The sequence below is a fragment of the Astyanax mexicanus genome, chromosome 11, assembly GCF_023375975.1.
Source record: "Astyanax mexicanus isolate ESR-SI-001 chromosome 11, AstMex3_surface, whole genome shotgun sequence".
Lineage (NCBI taxonomy): Eukaryota > Metazoa > Chordata > Actinopteri > Characiformes > Acestrorhamphidae > Astyanax > Astyanax mexicanus.
In genome coordinates, this window is record NC_064418.1 from 31,665,633 (window position 1) to 31,684,537 (window position 18,905).

Consider the following 18,905-nt stretch of genomic DNA (forward strand, 5'->3'; position numbering starts at 1 on the left):
ACATTGCACTGTCACATAATATCAGGTTTTGCACATGGAGCACAATGGCGGTGTCTAAGCGTTCTAAAAGTCACTAGAGCATACCTGTCAAGTTTTAGATTTAAAAATAAGGGATATTTTCCTCTGTCCGCTTAAAGCCGTCCCACCAGCCCAACGAAGGTTCAGTATCTCTTACATTTTAAAACAGGTTTACAAAAAATCTAAAATAACCACATGTGAACCACTTACACACTACAATTAGATTATCAGAATCTGAACATGTTGTGGACATTCCTACATATGTCATTCTTTTAATACAGCCAAATTAAAAACCCTTTTCTATATCTTTTTTTTATTTAAGATTTCATGTCTTTTTTGTAATAAATGCACTCTTTTATATGATATATTTTTTATTTATTTAATGGATTTAAAATTGAACAAAGAGTGCACAAATTCTGCAAAATGACTGTTGGTGACCTAAAAATGGTATTATGAGCTTTTACTAAAAGGACATGGACCAGATATATTCCATCAGTAAAAAATAGTCCTAAGGGGCCTACACAATAATTTTTAATTAATACTTCTTCCTTTTGATCACTCCACCCCTGATCAGTTCAGTTAATGTCGGTCCTCTCCACATTTCTAGTTAAACTGAGTCACAAGCTGTAATTTTTTTTATTTTAAAAGGTTTAATCTGTGTGTTTTATTTCGGAGTATTTTTAAGCAGCTATCAGAAAAATCTCATCACAGTTTCCAAGATTAGACTACCGTTACCTTTCTTTTAGAAAAATCGCTGCATGTATGTTTTAACATCAGCAGCTCCAACTAGCTCCCTGAACTCACAGCGAGGAGGGCGGGGCTTCCCCACACTGACCCTCCTTGCAAGCTGATTGGCTGTTTCTCCTGAAAGGCGGGACTTTCTCCTTGAACCGGCTCCACGATTGGTTAAGAGACACAGAGCGGTCAGTGCCCTGTATCCTCAACAATATATATATTTTTTATTTTAATCAAATACGGGAAATTGTGTAATTAGTGTGTGGCAGTGGACAAATAGATATTTTATTAAGCGTAAGGGGACAAAACTCAGAGATGTGAGTCTGAGGGGGTTGTTCAGTGAAAAACCGTAAGTAATTCAGCCTGTAATTCAACCCCGTCCAGATAGGGCATTAGCTGCACTATTTTTTCCTTAAATCAGAAAAAGTTCAGTGTGTGCTTCATTGTATACCTCTGAGACACAAGAAAAATAAGTAACCAAAACCCAATTCACTAGGTATGACAACCTTGTACCTTAAACTCCCTGACCATTACATCAGATATACCATGTTGGCGGTAGAACTGATGTACATACAGCCCTGTGCATTAGAACAGATGCAACTAAATATACGTACAAAATAATTGTTCATTATAAAGCAAGCAGCTGATCTAAGAATCTTAAATGCACAAGCTCACAAGTTAATGCTTAATTAACATAATTATGCATGACTTTACCAAACCAGGTTTTAATCTAGTCAGACTAGACTGTATTGAGGAAAGCTTTAGAAATGTCAGAATAAACACACTGATGGAAAACCACTTATGTATAAGTACAGTATTTGATTGTGCAAACTTACTTTTCAAATAAGGAGCTTTTTCTAATTTTCTAATTGTCACAATGTACTTTTGCAATGTACTGTAGGTGGTAGGAGACTCTAATAACATGGCCTATCACCTAAGCAGCTAATAAACTGTGTCTATTTTCTTCCAGTAAAGAGAGCTTTAATTAGTCATTAAGCTTTATATGTCGGCAGTTTTAAAACAACAGTTGACAAAACAGCAGAGGAACCTGTGAAATGCAACAAGGTTTTCTCTGAATGTTAATTTTCTCACACAAACACAGACACACATACACACACACACACTCCATAATACATAAAAAACACAGACATCCTACTGTTTGTTTGTTGGCTTCACTTGTAGCAAATGAAGTGTGAACATGTGAAAGTGAAATCAAACCATTCAAGCATGCGTATTTGCATGCATTCGCACATTCTAATGAGGAGGTGCTTAGTCTGTTCTAAGCCAACAGGGCCACCTCTGACAGACGGGAATGTTTTCTAGAATGTGTCTGGGCTGTTCACAAAAGAATCAATACTCACAGTTGTAGCCAGATTTCTTCTGCATGAGCGTCACTGGACAGTCCTTATGAGCCAGTAGAAGCTGCTTCAGTTGGGCCACTTCATTTCGTAAAAGAGTCACCTCACTCTGAGAAAGAGATGAACAGAGAGAGGAGAGAGGAGAGAGGAATGTTAAATTCAAGACCACTTTCATGCCTGAAAGAAACTGTATCCCTTCATGTTAAGAGAATATATAATGTGTAAATATGATTTGTACAGTGTTGTGGGTAACACTGTTGCCCTCCAAGTGGCACACTGCCCAGACAAACACAACACATCTATACTTATTAAGTTACATTTACAATGCTGGCCAATGTATCCCAATGCTTACACAAGAACTACTGCACAGCAGCATTGTGTGAGAATTGATGTTTTTTGCTCTTGAAGTAAGTCTAATTCACTTTTACACCATAGTCATAAACACAATCAGAGTCATATATGTGCCTTTCTGGACAAGCTGAGAGATCCAGTACTGGCATCTTAAGTAAAATAAACTTGAGAACTGAAACAGCTCAAAATTACAGAATTTTACACAAATACATATAAATATGGTTATGCAGCAGCTCTACCAAAGTTACAGGTAGCAGCAGACAATGCAGGCTAGAAATGGCAATGACAAAGATGCAATTCGCCTTATTACAAACCAGCGGGAAATAAAAATTATGTAGTAGCTGTTATTTTAAGGCATAAATGTTATTTTACTATAAAAATATTGTTTCACTACTTTTACTTCTACATACATCTACATCTGATGCTTCTAACTTGGACACATCATCAGTGTTGTATCCTGGCTTCACTGGGTGTTTCGGGTCTTTCAACAGACACCCTCTTGACAGGTAAACCGACCAGGGTTGATCAAGCCCTGGCCTGTGTCCAAGTGGCTCCCTACGGCCCCCACCTGTTCCCCCTTTTTAACCAGAGCCATCTAGATGCCTTCTCTGATGCTTCTATGTTGATGGCTCTCCTCCTGCCATCAGGATACATAAATGTTCCTTTAAAGTGTTTAAAAACATGTGAGAGCAACTACAAAAAACAGGACAGGTTTTTACAACAAAAAACAGGTTTGTATTTATGTTTTACAAAATTTCATCAGAAAAAAATCTGAAATAACTATTGTCCAAACACCCTGATTATATCAGGTGTCTAAAACAAGTGAAACAAGTGAGGTAAAATGTTTGGGCCAGTGACGTATTTTACATATCTGGAAGCACAAACGTGCAGGAAAGTTAGGGGAGAGTCACTACAGAGACATTACTCAAAACAGCTTTTGGTTTAGCAAGTCAGAATATTGAAAACAACCTTTATAAAGCTGTAGATAATGATCAGACAATCCGTAGGCCTGTTGATTCTACACCGTGACAACTGATAAGGAAATCAGCAGTCCTCTATACAAGGTATTAAGATATAAAGAGTACAGGATGGTGGGCAAAACTCTGGGCATCAGTGTATTAACAGTTCAGTTCATTCAAACATACAGTTAAGCAATTAAAAAAAGAATGAAAGGGTATTAAGAATCAATCACTGAAATTCATAAATAATAATTCATTAACAACAACAAAAAAAATTCTATCACTATTTTTCCACATTTTGGCTCTAGCCACACCAGAACCTACTAATTCCACAACCACAACATTTAACATTTTCACAGTGCCCTAACATAATAATATTATATATTTTTTGAAACATTATTGGGGACTTTTTTTTGGCCTTTTTCCATTTTTTTCCATTTCCATCATTTACAAAAACATGGTGTATGATTAAAATATGCCCAAAAAGGCAATCAAAACTAACCGGAAGCACAAACAAGATACCGGTTCAGTATTCAATGCTGCTAATCCTTATTATAAGAAACAATAATTCTGCTAGCTAAGTATCCCATTCCGTAACATTAGAGGAGACGAGAGGAAGAGAAAATGGAGGCAGAATGAGAGAAGGAGAGTTATTCCCACCGTCAGCAAAAGTCCACACCCCATTCTGCCAAGATTTACTCTCCTCTTACTGCTCCCGTGGGACGCTATTGTGCGCGTGTTAAAGATGGGCCCGTTTAACAGTGAAGGTGACTTTAAGGGGATTTAGAGGAACGCTAGAGGGAGAGAGAGGGAAGGACACTACATGGCAGATTTAAGCGTTTTCTTCTCTCCTCTAAAACATGGCTGGTGCTTTAATCTATTCATCTAAAAAGCAGCCAATTTATTTGATTCCATCTGTTAGGGCTTGGCGGTGCTGGCACGTCGAGGCTGTAGAGGAACAGATTTAAACACAGCTGGTGGAGCCGTGGATCTCCTCACCATGCGCATTGCCACGTCCCATTACGACCAGTGCTCCGGCTCTCAAACTCGCACTGTTGCATGTTCGTTTCACCTCTCCCTTTTTCCACACCATCCATCCCTCCGCTCGTACGCGGTGCTGCCCATAAAACAGTGATGGATCCTCGTAACCCTTCATACAGTCCAATTACACGATGCATATGGGTGGGCTGGAGCTCAGCTTGGCATCAGGCAGATAAGCACTGACTAAATATGAGGCGCACAGGACTCTGACAGGAAGTGTGCGGTTATCAGAGGAAAGTGAAGGAATTCCACAGAGAAACATCCAGTTTGTACAAAGCAACAATTGAGCTGTGGAACCAGGCTTGAAACTGCGCTCATGTTCCCTGGTCTACGTTTAACTTTGAGATGTTCAGATAAGTTACACCCATTAGTATGAAGATGGCGGCACTTTATAAATCGCCCAGACATGCGTAACGAATAAAATGCTCAATGCTCCATTTGTTCTGCTGAGATAATGTTTTATGTTGTCACAGAGCCAGCGTTAGAGGCGGCTTCAGAGCACGAGTTGTTCTACAGGCTGGAATCGTGGAGCATACGGGCCGACTGGCCCTGACACCTCGTTAAAGAGCCCGTTAAGGACGATGTTAAAGTAATCGCACATCATTAGAGCTCTGTGTGCTGATCAACAGAACCAACGGGACCGAGAGGAACTATTACAACACCCTGATGGCACTGATTAACGCCCCTGCATATAAAAACGCACACAACCGCTCTGCCCTGGGCTTTAGAACAGGGTTTGTTTCCATTTGACACAATTAGCAGTCAATGCCTGAACATTCCTCTCTCCTTCCATATCTCTCTATCTGCCTTTCTGTCTCTCTCGCCCTCCCCCACCTTCATCTGCCTGCGTTCATTCCTTCGTTCATTTAACCCTAAGCAGTGTTACAACAATCTCATCAGCACCCCCCGCCTGTCTCTCCATCACAAATTAATCAGTCCTCCCCCACCTCCTCCTCCTCCTCTTCCTCTCCTGGAGCCCCCCTCCCATAAACGGACAAACAGGACAGACAGCACGCAAATAAACAGCGGCACATCTCATTAAATTGTCTGGAACGCGTCGCCTCATAGCCTAGCTTGTCCCTATCAGCAGAGACAATAGTTACGTGAACTGTTTCGAACTTGTCAGTAGCGGATCCTAATTGCCTGCCGCAAAATGGCGGTTCAAAGAGACGGGTTTCCCTGGGAGAGTTCCAGGGCCAGCGCTTAAACGCTCAGACAGAAGAGACGACACGCTTGTGTGCCGATGACATCTGGAGGAAATATCTTTATTGACAGGGATGTATCAATGCAGGAGGCCTACACAGGCACACACACACACACAATCACACATACACCATAGTTGTCATAACCAAACACTTCTTAATCACCATTAATGATTTCATCACTATGTCAGGGAACTGCCTTCACTCAAATCCACAAAAAGAAATATTAACTAGATGCAAGGAATCACTGAAATACACAAAATACTGGAAATAAATGAATAACAAATGTATTATATATTTGAACAAAAAAGCTCTACATCTTTGTTGATAATTCTGAGTTCTGTCCATACATTTTACTTTTTATCAAAAGCCAAAACAATAGTTTTTAGCTTTTGAATTTTCTTTTTAAATTTTCAGAAATAGTTGTTTTCTTAGGAAACTAAGCTTTGAATATAGCTTATCTGATCTAATCCAAACTACACGAGAGTATTTTCAGACATATTTACTGTACTGTAAGGCTGCAATGATTAGTCATGATCAGTTATAATTGTCAATGTCAGTTATTTAAATTTGTTTACTACAAATTTTATTGTTGACTAATCATTATATATTATGTAATAGTACTGCATTACACAAAGTGCTGGGTTCAGAAGTACAATGGGAGATGGGTATATGGTAGGGGTGTGACGAGATATCGTGGCACGATATCTCGCGAGATTAAACGTGACGATATTTCTCGTCAAGCTTAAACCTGTCTCGCGGGAAAAAAAAAATAGTTTAGTGTGGACTTTTTAAGAGGGATCTGGCAACCCAGTAGCGATACAGCGGGTAGCTGAGGAGTGAGCTACTTTTCACTAAAAAATTAATATAAATAATAGTGAGCAGAGAGCAGCTCTCAGCAGAAGAGCAAAATTCGGGCATTTGTATAGAACAGAGGTCACTAATGGGCGGACCGTGGTCCGGGTCCGGATCCAAACGTTGTCCAATGCGGACCCAAACCTACTGAGAAGGATTTACTTGTATACACGCTTGCGGGCGCAGTAAATCACAGACCAATCACGTGTAGTGGAAGATCACCAAACGCTCTCTTCAGTCAATCAGATCTGTGCAGACGCGGTAAGGAAAAAATAAATAAATAAACAAACACACCGCTCCGTGTTGTCAGGGTCGCGGTCGTGAAAAAACGCCTTTATAAGGAGATGGGGATCCCGAAAACGGGCGGAAAAACGAGAACTGGACCACACTGAATTCTAATTAAATAACTTACTCCTGGCATAGAAGATGCTTCTGCTACTTTTAAGTTGTATATCTGGCTGCATTTTGGCTCCAGTGGAAACAATAAACGGTAACAGAGTGACCAAGAAGACACAAACCATATGTAAATACTGTAAGAAAATCCTACACGTGACTGTTTCACAGGCAGGTGTACTAATCCCTTAGCTCTGTACTGTACTTAAAAACATGTTCTGTCTCTGTTTGCACTTCAAGCATAGTCTTAATATGATTGGTTGTGGTTATGAATAGTTAAATTACAAGAGATTTAGGAGAAAAAAAAACACAAACCATAGTCTTAATATGACTGGTTGTGGTTTGCACTTATTGTTTGCTCTATATAAGACCTAGAAAAGTTTTATTTTTATTTTTTAATCTTATTTTTATTACTATTTCCTATAAAATCAATGTGTTAGAGAAACCAGTCTGTTAATTGTGCGTTATATGATTTCGTCAAATAAAACTCTAGTTTTATTAATTTTTCATTTTTGACATTTTCTTTAAAATTTTATTTTTAAATCTCGTCTCGTCTCGTGAACCCAATATCGTGTCTCGTCTCGTGAGATTAGTGTCTCGTCACACCCCTAGTATATGGCTCACTCACACAGTTTACACTCAACTTAGTGTGCGTCTCCAAAAAGGGCCCAAACACATTTACTCACTAAATACCAGTACATTACACATTTAAACAACATCCAGACATTTAAATGCCTTTTAAATCTCATGTTCAGCTGTTTCTATCATTTTTAGAGATGGAGGACATGGCAGAAATAATCTTTGACTAATCGACTTATCGAAAAATTAATCAGCAGATTAGTCGACAACCAAAATAATCATTAGTTGCAGCCCTGCTATACTGTAGATTTATTTGGAAAAAAGCGACCAGTTGGATTCATATATTCAAGGATTAGACCCAATAAACTGTGTTAAATAGAGGCAGTGAAACTGTTAAAGGATACAAAACAATCTGATTAGTCTACATTTAAAATCAGCAAAACTCTATAGCATGTGTAGTCGATTTTGCAACCTTAAAAAGACAAGAGCACAACAGCAGAGATGGACTGATCAGAGTTTTTGGGCTGATATTGATGACAGATTGTCTTATAGCTTATTTGGCCAATCACCAATACTGAGTGAGGGTGGAGTTAGATGCACTTTGTAATTCATCATCATGTAAGGCTTCTGTAATGTTTTGCACTGTCTTTTAAAAATGTACTTTTACTTACTTTTTGGAATAAACCACACTTAAAATGCTGTAGCTAGATGAGAGTGTTTGAATTCCAGTACAGAACTGCACTGGGACCACAAAGTGGGTTTATCTGGTGTTAAAAACACACATTAATCACATTGGATGCAATCCCAATATCTTTAATCTATCTTCAACTGTTGATGCTGTACTTAGGTGGTGGTTAAATGTGGTCTGAATTGTTTTCTGTTTTGTGTGGTTAGTAGTGTTTGCTAGCTCTACTAAGTAATGATACTCACAAAGCAGGGGCAAGGGATGAACTCTCAAGAGGGGTTTCATTTCTTTAATCTCTTTCCTCCACATGCTAGTTTTATACATTCTACACATAGAGTTTAAGTCAGATACAATAAAAAAACACCAGACTAATGAATTCAGAACTGTAGCGACCTGTGACCTTGCACAGAGATACTGCACTCTCCAAGTTTCGGCAGATCACACGGATATGATAATAGTTTGTAGGTTAAACCAAGTAATTTAAGTTAGCGTGATAGGACGAGCTGACGTTTACTAACTACCATTCCATAAAATGATGCTTGAGTTTGACCAGGCTCTAAAAATGTAAAGAAATGTGTTGAGAAAATCAAAAATTCAATGCTTTTTTTTTTTTTTTTTTTTTTTACTACTTTTCAAAACAGCTTTATGAAATGTTGTTTCTTTTTTTTGGTTGTTGTACTGTTCTAATCTTTGTTTATTGTATCCTAGTGGTGGATACTGCATTTTTCTTCGGTACAAATTGCTAAAGTTGATTGTTTCAGAATTTAAAAGAGCAAATCATAATTGACAGAGATTGAATATTTTAATATTTTTTTAATTAACTAGCTCTACTGTAACCCTAGTGAATGCCTTTACATAGCATGAGGTAAAAGTAAAAATGGAGAAGGGTAGATGCAGACACATTAAATCAACAGTTTTTTTTAAAGCAGAGATAGTGCTATGGTGACTTGTGAGCAGCGATGGCGTGACATAAAGCCTGGTAATTAAACAAACTCATGCTGCTCAAACTCAAACTCTTCGCTGCATTGCACATGCCTTCATCAAATGTTTCTCAAGCCAATTATGGTGAAATAACATGAAGCCAACACAATCAAAGTGCCGACTCCAAGCATTTAGACTCTCAGACTTCACTCTTCTGGACTTCATTATAGTTTTAATGTGTGTTTCAGGTGTGTATATGTACCTGTAGCTGTCCGTTCACAGAGCTGAGGTCTTCAGCTTTTTTCTCCAGACTCTGCACCCACACTTTCCTCTTCTGTCTGCAGCGTGAGGCAGCTGCTCTGTTCCTCTCCAGAAACTTCCGTCTCTTCTCATCAGGGTCTTCATTGGTTGACCGCCGCCGCCGCCCACCTGTACTGGGTGTGTGCTGAGCAGGTGGGGCTGGAGATGCCTGTAAACCCAGACAAACACACACACATGCTAGTGCACATCAGAAGATGAACATTATTGCTATGTACATGAGCAATGCGGCACTGGAATTACAATATTATTAGTACAGTTGAATGATGGAGATTTGGGTGTGAAAGTTTTTATCTTTAGTAAAACCAGTTTTGGTAGAAAGTACACTGCAAACTGAAAAAGATTAAAAAGAATGTACTATATCACGCACCGGTGTTTCTGTAGTCGACGTGGCTGGCTGTTGTAGTGATTGTGGGCGCGTCTCCTCTGCTGCAGGTGGGGCAGGGGACGGGGTCTGGGTGGCAGCTCTGCTCTGGACGTCTCCAGCATCTCCGTTCGTCAACTGAGGGAGCTGCTGACTGAGAGCTGCCTTCAGTTTCTACAGGTAGTTTAACGACAAGAAGAAGACAACAGCTTAGACTTTGAACAGGAAAAAAATATCAATTGTGACTTTTTTGTACAGTATTATAGACAGGGGTGGGCGATATGGCTCTAAAATAATATCACAATATTTGATGGTATTTTTGCAATAACGATACGGTATTTTTGCAATATGACAAAACACTGAATTGAAAAAAAAAAGATATTTCAAGAATACACTACTGCAACAGTTTAAATTACATATATTACTACATACTATATGATATGACACACCCCTAACTGAGATATTAAAAAAAAACAAGCGTTCTAGCAGATTTGTAACAGAAGTCAATAATCCAGAATGTCATGATACTAATAATGCACTCCATTTATCTCCATATATTCAGGATTTAAGTAAAATGAATGATACCAGACATATATAATCTGTCTCTAGTAGATATATAATGGGAAACAAGAACAGTGTAAATTTTTCTTTTACTAAAAACAGCAAAAAAGTAGTACCCTGATGGAACTGAATTAGGAGTGGCTAATATTTCAGGGTATAATATCGTTCATGATATTAAAAAATGTTGGCGATATTATTGCGTACGATACAATATGGCACACCCCTACACCATGAGGAACTTCAATCCGACGTATTTATTATTATTACTAACATTTCAGTTTAATGATCAACTAGTTTAACCAAATGTAGGGCCTTGCTATTACCACAATGTGGAAAACATAGACATCGCAGAACTAAGAGAAAACGAATATGCACAAATTCTGGAGAGAAAAAAAAACACACAACTCTGTACATTATTTTAAAAAATCAGTTCTTTTAGCAGCTATGCTTACTACTCATACCCACAGGTTTCCGTGTTTGTTCACATACATCACAGTTAGCGCTGTAATGGATGGTTTAGGGCATATGTCAACCATAGGTTAATTGCTAAAGTTAACCAATAAACAGAGTGAAATAGTTATACTTCCAACATTATGCAGAACTGCAGTAAAAACATACAAACTGAGCAGATCTGTCATGTGAACAAAGTTTGTAGATAAAACCATTAGGGTTTGTGAGGACCAAGCTATGAGTGCCCAAAGGCAGGCTGTGTCAAAATAAAATTCACTAATACAAACGAACCAACAGACTGTATCAAAATTAAAGTCTCTAATACAAATGAAGCAGTTATTCGAATCATGAAATACAAGAAATTAAATAATCACATTAAAAACAGAAACCAGAACAAAAAACAGAATTTGGGAAAAGTTAACTGTATTTCATAGGAACCTACTAAAACAAAACTTTTCTGTTAGAGGGTTAGATCAGCATGAAGTTTGCAATTACACTGGTCTCTGCAAAGCTTCCTCCCATTGTCAGTAAGGTAAACTGTCAGTACTGCACGAACTTACAGTTCACCTGCTGTGCATATATTACTCCCGACGGTTCTCTAATTAAGCAGCAAGCATCTAGATTGGGTTCAGTCATCTGCTCTTACATTGAACACTACAAATCACGCTACTGCACGACACTGTTTGTCTTTCTGCTGTCTATAAAGCATTCTTTCCCTTGTAACAAAACCGCTGCTCTAACGGCCTCTCTCATAAGTCAGAGGGCTAAACTGCATTAGAGAGAGGCAGGTACAGGAGATTAGAATAATTAACTTCCAGAGAAAGCGGGAGGCAAGGATTAAAACAACATATTCATCACCACTAAAAACAGATGCTTCCCGGCGTCCTGTTCCAGAGGAGTAATGGCTGTCGTAGCTAATTTCCTATTCCCCCGAGACGGCTGTGATTCTCTCCTGTCAGGGAAATCTCTCTCTCCCGGGCAAGCCGCAGCGCACGCAGCATAGCGACCTTAGCGCTAAGCACCCCTTTCCTAACTCTGCCTCCCACTGAGCCTGTCACACATTCCCCACAGCTGCCTAACAATAATGTCAACATTCACGCGCTGGAGTGACACCTGGCACGCACACACGCCGCAAAGACATACTGAGGCGCGCCTGTCTTCTTATGGCCATTCGCTGCCAGCGCACGCTATCTATATCTATATAAATATATCACAGAATCCAAAGCATCACCCTGTAAAAGGACAAGAGAAGGTAAGCAACAATGAGGCCCAAAAAAAGAGAAAAGTCAAAGGTGTCAGGTAACAAATGCACCCACAGCAGGTGAACAAGGCAACTGAGGGCGAAGAGAGAGAAGAGAGACTCATTTACATGGAAAAACAAGAGGAGAACATTCTTTTAACAGCTACCTTTGCCAGACCAATCTATCTAGCAAATTAGTTTATAGTATAACAACCTTCCAGAACTCCCCTCCCTGCCTGAGAAACATTATTCTCCTAGAACGATTCATGGAAAGGGGGAGAGAGAAAGAGAGAGAGAGAGCGCAAGAGAGAGAGAGAGAAAGAGAGAGAGAAACAGATTCATATTTCATATCTGCCACAGAAACCTCATCAGTGCAATAACCCTCCATCTCTGGGGTGTTATCCAACCATCTGCTACTATATTACTTATCTTTATTTTGCAACTAATTAACAGCATAATCTTCTAAATTCAGCAAGTTAATTATCATTATTGTGGTCTTTGCAGCATCATCAGTCCTTGTAAAGTGCCATGTCTGTGTGCCTGGGGAGGACAGGAGGAGAAGAGCAGGAGAAAGGGATGGAGGGATGGATGCAGAAGAGGAGGGGCAGAGTGATGTTTCCCTGATGTGAGCTCATTAGGTGTTTTCTGGAGAGTTGTGCTGAACTGCGTTGTGCGGGCACTATGTGGGTGGGGTGCTTGGAGTGTGTGTGTGTGTGTGTGTGTCTATGGCAGTGGAAAGGTGAGTGTTATTGGTTCAAGCCCTTGTCTGCACATGTGTCTGAGCTGATATGTCCATTCGGGTGAGTGTTATTGAGGTGAGAGTATAGTGTCCTGTGTGTGTGTGTGTGTGTGTGTATGGTGTTGCACATGTGTATGTGTTTGTGTGTGTACGGGGTCAGGCTGGATTCTGCTGAACAAAAGGTTCCACGCAGGGTGAGGCTGATTTAATGCGCTTTTCTGAGCGCGTGCCAACTGCCCTCCCCCCTCTGGTTGCCCCCGATGACAGCCCGCTGAGCACAGCGCTGTATGTGCGTTTGTCATCTCTAACACACGCCCTCCAACAGACATCGCTCCATCCCTACAGCTGCCCCCCAACCTCATCTCCGAGAGCAACTTTCCCTGCTAATGTCCAGAGGAGAAGCATGCTGTGAACATTTACAGCACAGTGATCAACACTTCATCACTACAGCACGGGTCTGCATTTATACTGCATACACACCTTGCTTCACCGACTGTAATATCCAGACCAAATTTTAAAGCAGTAATCAAAAGAAAAACAGATCAGAATATATTCAGTCTTAAGAAAGGGACAGCTAATGTAATGTAACAATTTCTAATATTACTCACAAAAGCTGTCCACCTTTTTAACTACATCAAAAGATTCCTACCAGGACGCTGTTATGGGCATTACTGCACAACAGATACAATTACTCTAAAACACACTAAAACTTTAAAGCCAAATTAGCACCTCATGAATGCAGTCCTGAACTAATTTACAAATTTGCTTCAGTTTCTTACACGCATCCTGACAGGCCCATAAAACCAATGTGACAAACAAAGATAAGCATCCCATGCATACCCATCCTTTGTCTAAATCAGACCCATTACATTTTAAGTGGTGCCCTCTAGTGCTCACATTAATTAAATACACTTATATCTCAGTGAAATCACAGTAAAACTGAACAAGCACATATTCATACCTTTATGGTTTTTAGTTTGAATATTCCTTTTAAGGACCTTTCTGTTACTATTGTCATAAATAAATAAAATAACTTTCATGTAATTTTTTTACATTTATTTCTGATTCATTAAAACTATTGAACTTCTTGAACATCATCACGTTTTCAATGCTAATGCAAAAACTACTGATGGTAACCATTTGGCTAAAAACCTTTTAGAAAATAAAGAAGTGTGGGCTTACAATCAAGGTATAAAAGCTTAATGAATCATTAATGAATGCATTAAAATCACCAAAAGTGTTTCTGCTTGGCATCATTTTGGCAGACTTTTCTGGCAGAGTATTTACACAGCATTCCTAGATTACCCATTAAGGCTCAGTCAACAAAAAAAATTTTTTTTTTTTTTTTTTTCCTACGTTTTGCTAATTTTATTCTATGGTGGATATTTTAAATTCAGACTGAACATTGAAAACTTCCATACTCATTACTTAATAGTGAACTACATAAAATTACAAAATCAGCACACAGATAGCACCAGATCTTACATTTCCACAAGTGAATAAATGTCAATATTGTTCTGTAACAAATATGTAATCTATTAAAATTTAGAATACAAAACATAAGGCATGTGTAATTTGACATTACGCTTCTGTGTTTTCTCAAATAATGTTCATATTCATATAAAGTTCATATTCATACAGTTTTAGTTCAGAAATCAATATTTGGTTAAATAACCCTGGTTTTTAATCACAGTTTTCATGCATCTTGGCATGTTCTCCTCCACCAGTCTTACACACTGCTTTTGGATAACTTTTTTTTGCCACTCCTGGTGCACAAATTCCAGCAGTTCAGCTTGGTTTGATGGCTTGTGATCGTTCATCTTCCTCTTGATTATATTTCAGAGGTTTTTAATTTTGTAAAATCAAAGAAACACATCTCTCACATTTTTAAGTGGTCTCTTAATTTTTTTCCAGAGCTGTATATTCAAAAATGCATTGTTTAATTTTTTAGAAATACCCACATATGTGTGGGCAATGCCAAAACATTCAGAAACTAAAACTCTTAGATTGACCATGAATATAATTTTTTTTTTTTTGATATTTAAACTTTTTTCATGTTTTTAACCAGTTTTCGGTATGTTTAGATGTCATTTACTTGGGGTCATTTTAAGGATGAATTTCTGAAATTGTTGATGGTGTTAAAATGTAAACAGGAAGAAAAACATAAGTTACCATCTTCGCTTCTGATTGGACAGGCTGCGGAGAGGAGGGGCCGGGGATTCCTGGAACGTTAGGCACTACGGTGACTGGTCTTACCAGCTGAGATGGATCATGTATAGATAAACATATGAAAAGAATAAAGAAAAGCAAAATTAGTTTCTCTCTGGATTTATCACACACTCCAACCTGCTAACTGGCCTTTTCCCCATTCTCACACCAGAGCTACACACACACACACACACACACACACACACACACACACACACACACAGCCTACTCCCATAGCTCAACCTCATTAGGCTGACTGCCTGGTATTTGCAGGAGGCAAAACCACACACAAGAAGATATAGCAGCCAAGGCCCCATCTCCATTCCAGAACACACACACACACACACACACACACACACACAAAGAATAAGAAAGAGAGACAATCACAGAAAGGTGAGGATAAGATGAATCTGTCTGGTTCATAATCATCTGCTGATCACTGCAGCATACCAGCCACACAGAGACACACTCCACACACAAACACAATCAGACCCACAGGTACTCAAGTTTCCTTTACTAGGATAAGGGTTTGCCGGCCCACCTCCCACTTTATCACTTCACAATTCCCCATACAGTCAGTGTATGAAGAAATTAATGGAAGCATGAATGTGATACAGATCTGATCCAACAACCAACACCATATACAAGGACAGGGAACATATCACAGTGGTGCTCTAGGGGCAGAGTGAAAAAGAGTCCATTATGGAGGGGCTGTGCGCTCTCCCTGCATCTTATTCTCTCTTCCTCCCTCTCTCGTTTTACTGCTGTGACATACAACTGCCCTTTTCTAAGGCCCATTAGTTCTCTCATTCCCTCTCTCCATGCCAGAAAGAGGATGTCGGAATAATAAATACTAGCCTGTCCTCAGTGTCACTCTCAAATGTGCCACTGACAAATCACACCAACATGACACTAATGCAGAGGGAGATGATCTCACTCCCAATGTCATAACTCTGTGCCACTCTTTTGGAAAGAAAGTGACTTTCAAATGTTTAATTACCCAGCAAGTGGAGTTACGGGCAGACTTTTTTTTTTTTTTTTGAGCTATAAGTGTTTTGCAAGAAGGGGTGGGCAATTTGGGAGTTATATCACCAGTACTGCGGTTTAGGTAAATACCCTTTTCTTTTCTGAGTGGTTTTGTTTGTATTTCTACACCAAAACACATATCAACAAAAAATATTTTGTATATATTTTCGCAAAAATATTTTCCTGAGGAATCTCCTTTTAAATAGGCTGTTATGCTGCCCTGCTATTTACAATCAAAGTACTTATTACTTAAATATTAGATGTTCTGATGTTCTGCATTTCGCCCACCCCCACTAAAAACATGTGTAATCTCATAAAGGTCAAGAATTAAATCAAAACTGCAAGCTGTTAAAAACCTTACCTTGTAGCTTCAAACTACTTTTTCAATTTCAATTTAAAGAAATATTTCCAAAAAACAAACAAAAAAATTGTTTATATTTTATTTCAAAACCATGTCCTGATCTAATCTTGAGGATCAGGATTTTCTGGCATTTATATGTAGTTTTTTAGTTATTAAAGCCTGATCCAGTTTCTTAGTTTTGTTGTAGCACTATGCTTTTCACTTCACTAACAAGTCTAAAGTGTGCAACTATTTTACAGTGAGCAATGAAAACGTAATGAAATATGTGTGGTGCAAGGACAAAGATTCTCTATTCCATGATATACATATGGATAGTTTCTAAAACTGCACTGAACAGTGCATTCATAACCAAAAGAGAAATATCTGTGTATAGATTGCATTCTATTGAAAACAATGTATGTGTCTGGTATTTTAACAAGTTGGTTTCAAACCAAATAAATCAGTTTAGAATGTCACTGTTTTTCTAATAATTCACTGATTTTACTAGTGTTACTAGTTAATTTACAGCACCTCTTACATCAGTAATGGCTGACAGTCAGCCTTAAGGTACTTTAAGGATCAGAGCAGAAGGCAAAACACTTTTTCAGGACACTCCTTGTTACCTACAACTAAATGCACAACAGAAAAGCTGCTAACGTACGGGTATGGCAGTGGGGATGTGCACACTGGAGCTGGCGATGGTGGCTGGGATGGCGACAGGCATGGTTTGTCCATTCGGCAGCTGCAGAAGCACAGGGAATGTGCCAGATACAGGGCTAGAAATAGAGATGAGAGGCAAAAACACATGGAAATACTATAACTAGTATGGCAGATTATTATAAAAGAAATAACTTACAGACATCTTTTAAAATAATTAAAATGAGAGCAAGTAAGTAAGTAATGCTGGTGACAAAGCAAATAATAAAAAAAGCAAAATTAAGGAATGTGACTTTTGCAAGCTTCAAATGCAAGCAGAAGCAATATTAAAAACAGCAAACCAACATAACCAAAATAAAATTCTTGGGGTGACACAAAAAGGGAAAAAGTTAAAGGGAACTAAAATGTGATGTGAAAAAAAAAAATCAAATTTGAAGTATTAAGTGATAAGTAACATTTTGGAGCTACTTACACTATTGGCCTATTAGAGGATGGGACTTGTGTTATAACAGAGCTAGATGTTGGAGATGGGAGGGCTTGTTGAATAACAACACTGGTATCAGAACTGGCCAGAAGTACATTGGGGACTTGGAGGGATGGAGGACGGACTATAGTGGATGTAGGCAGTGAGGTCGGCTGCAAAGTAACCTCCTGAAAATATCAAGACCGAGGTGCATCAACCATTCAAGTATCATGTCCTTCACTATATATTAATTACTATAATAACAATAAACAGGAAATAAAGGCTACATACTGAGTATATAAACCTTAATACACAAAAAAATTCCAAGAAAATACCAAAAACTGTGTTCTGCAAATTGAGACGTTAGTTAGTAGATTAGTGTTACATCCAGAGACATAGTTGTGTTTAGAATAAAATACATTTTGAGCACTCACATAATAGTGCAGATCATATATGCTAGTACATGACTCAAAAATATAAAGGTCCACCATATAAGAACAACTCACAGTCAGCAATCAGGTTACTAGAGGTCACCATGAATGTAATTCTGGGGCTTACCTTGTCATCACATGTTGTGGATTCAGGATGTGGGAGGGGGCTGTCTCGATGTGATTCAAGAGATGCAGGTTCCTCGGTTTTGTTTCTTACAATCGGTGTAGCAAGAGGTGACAAGTCCAAGGGTAACTGAAACATAGCATACAAATCACAATCATTCCAATGATGAATGAATCAAGATCTCTATATGTTGTATATACAACTTCAAAACATGATGGTTTTCCACATGTATAATACCATAAAAAGTACACCCCCCTGCAACAACACCCTTATAACCTTATAACTGAAATTTATAACTGTGAATGTTTTTTTACTTTTTATAACTGTGAGCCACTGTTCATTATTTTTTTTGTAAAGTTTAGATTCAACATGGATGGTATTAATCAGGCCTGGGCTTGTCTAGTGTAATCTGCCCCAGTTGTTAACTATGATTCATTATACAAAAACCCATAAAAAACAATCAAGTCAAGGTCCTTGAGAGAAGGCACTCTCTGACTGGTCCCAAACTCTGGAGAAGTTAATTTGTGGTAAGAATGTGATCTGACCACAAGCTAAACCAATTATGGATTCATTCTGTATATGTAGTTTAACCAAGTATGTTTCCCAAATAATTCATACAGCTGTGAACAAATTTAATTTTTGCTGTTGCTCCATTATTAATTTTATAGAATTATGCTCTACTCCAGAACACTTGTTCTTGTTCCTTCAAAATGATCCGAAGTAACCAACAAAATACCCATCACATGCTATGACAATATCACAATATACTGTCACTGATAATACTGACCAGCCCTAACATGCTGCAATAAATTAGGATTCTCTACAAAACATAACTAAATTCATTATATGCTATTCTGCTCATTTGGCTGAATATATTTCTCAATATA

The 18,905-nt window shown here is 38.5% G+C and overlaps 1 protein-coding gene across 2 annotated transcripts in view; it reads right to left on the reverse strand.

Annotated features, from left to right (window-relative positions):
- atf2 (activating transcription factor 2) overlaps positions 1-18,905 on the reverse strand; it is a 30,013-nt gene that overhangs the window by 8,875 nt on the left and 2,233 nt on the right. For both annotated transcript variants that reach the window (XM_022680334.2, XM_022680335.2), the window contains exons 5-11: positions 18,022-18,147; positions 17,473-17,651; positions 17,005-17,119; positions 14,942-15,028; positions 9,786-9,953; positions 9,360-9,566; positions 2,115-2,220 (exon numbers count right to left, since the gene is read on the reverse strand). In XM_022680334.2, the coding sequence (XP_022536055.1) occupies positions 2,115-2,220; positions 9,360-9,566; positions 9,786-9,953; positions 14,942-15,028; positions 17,005-17,119; positions 17,473-17,651; positions 18,022-18,147 (988 nt within the window). The remainder of the gene's footprint in view (positions 1-2,114; positions 2,221-9,359; positions 9,567-9,785; positions 9,954-14,941; positions 15,029-17,004; positions 17,120-17,472; positions 17,652-18,021; positions 18,148-18,905) is intronic.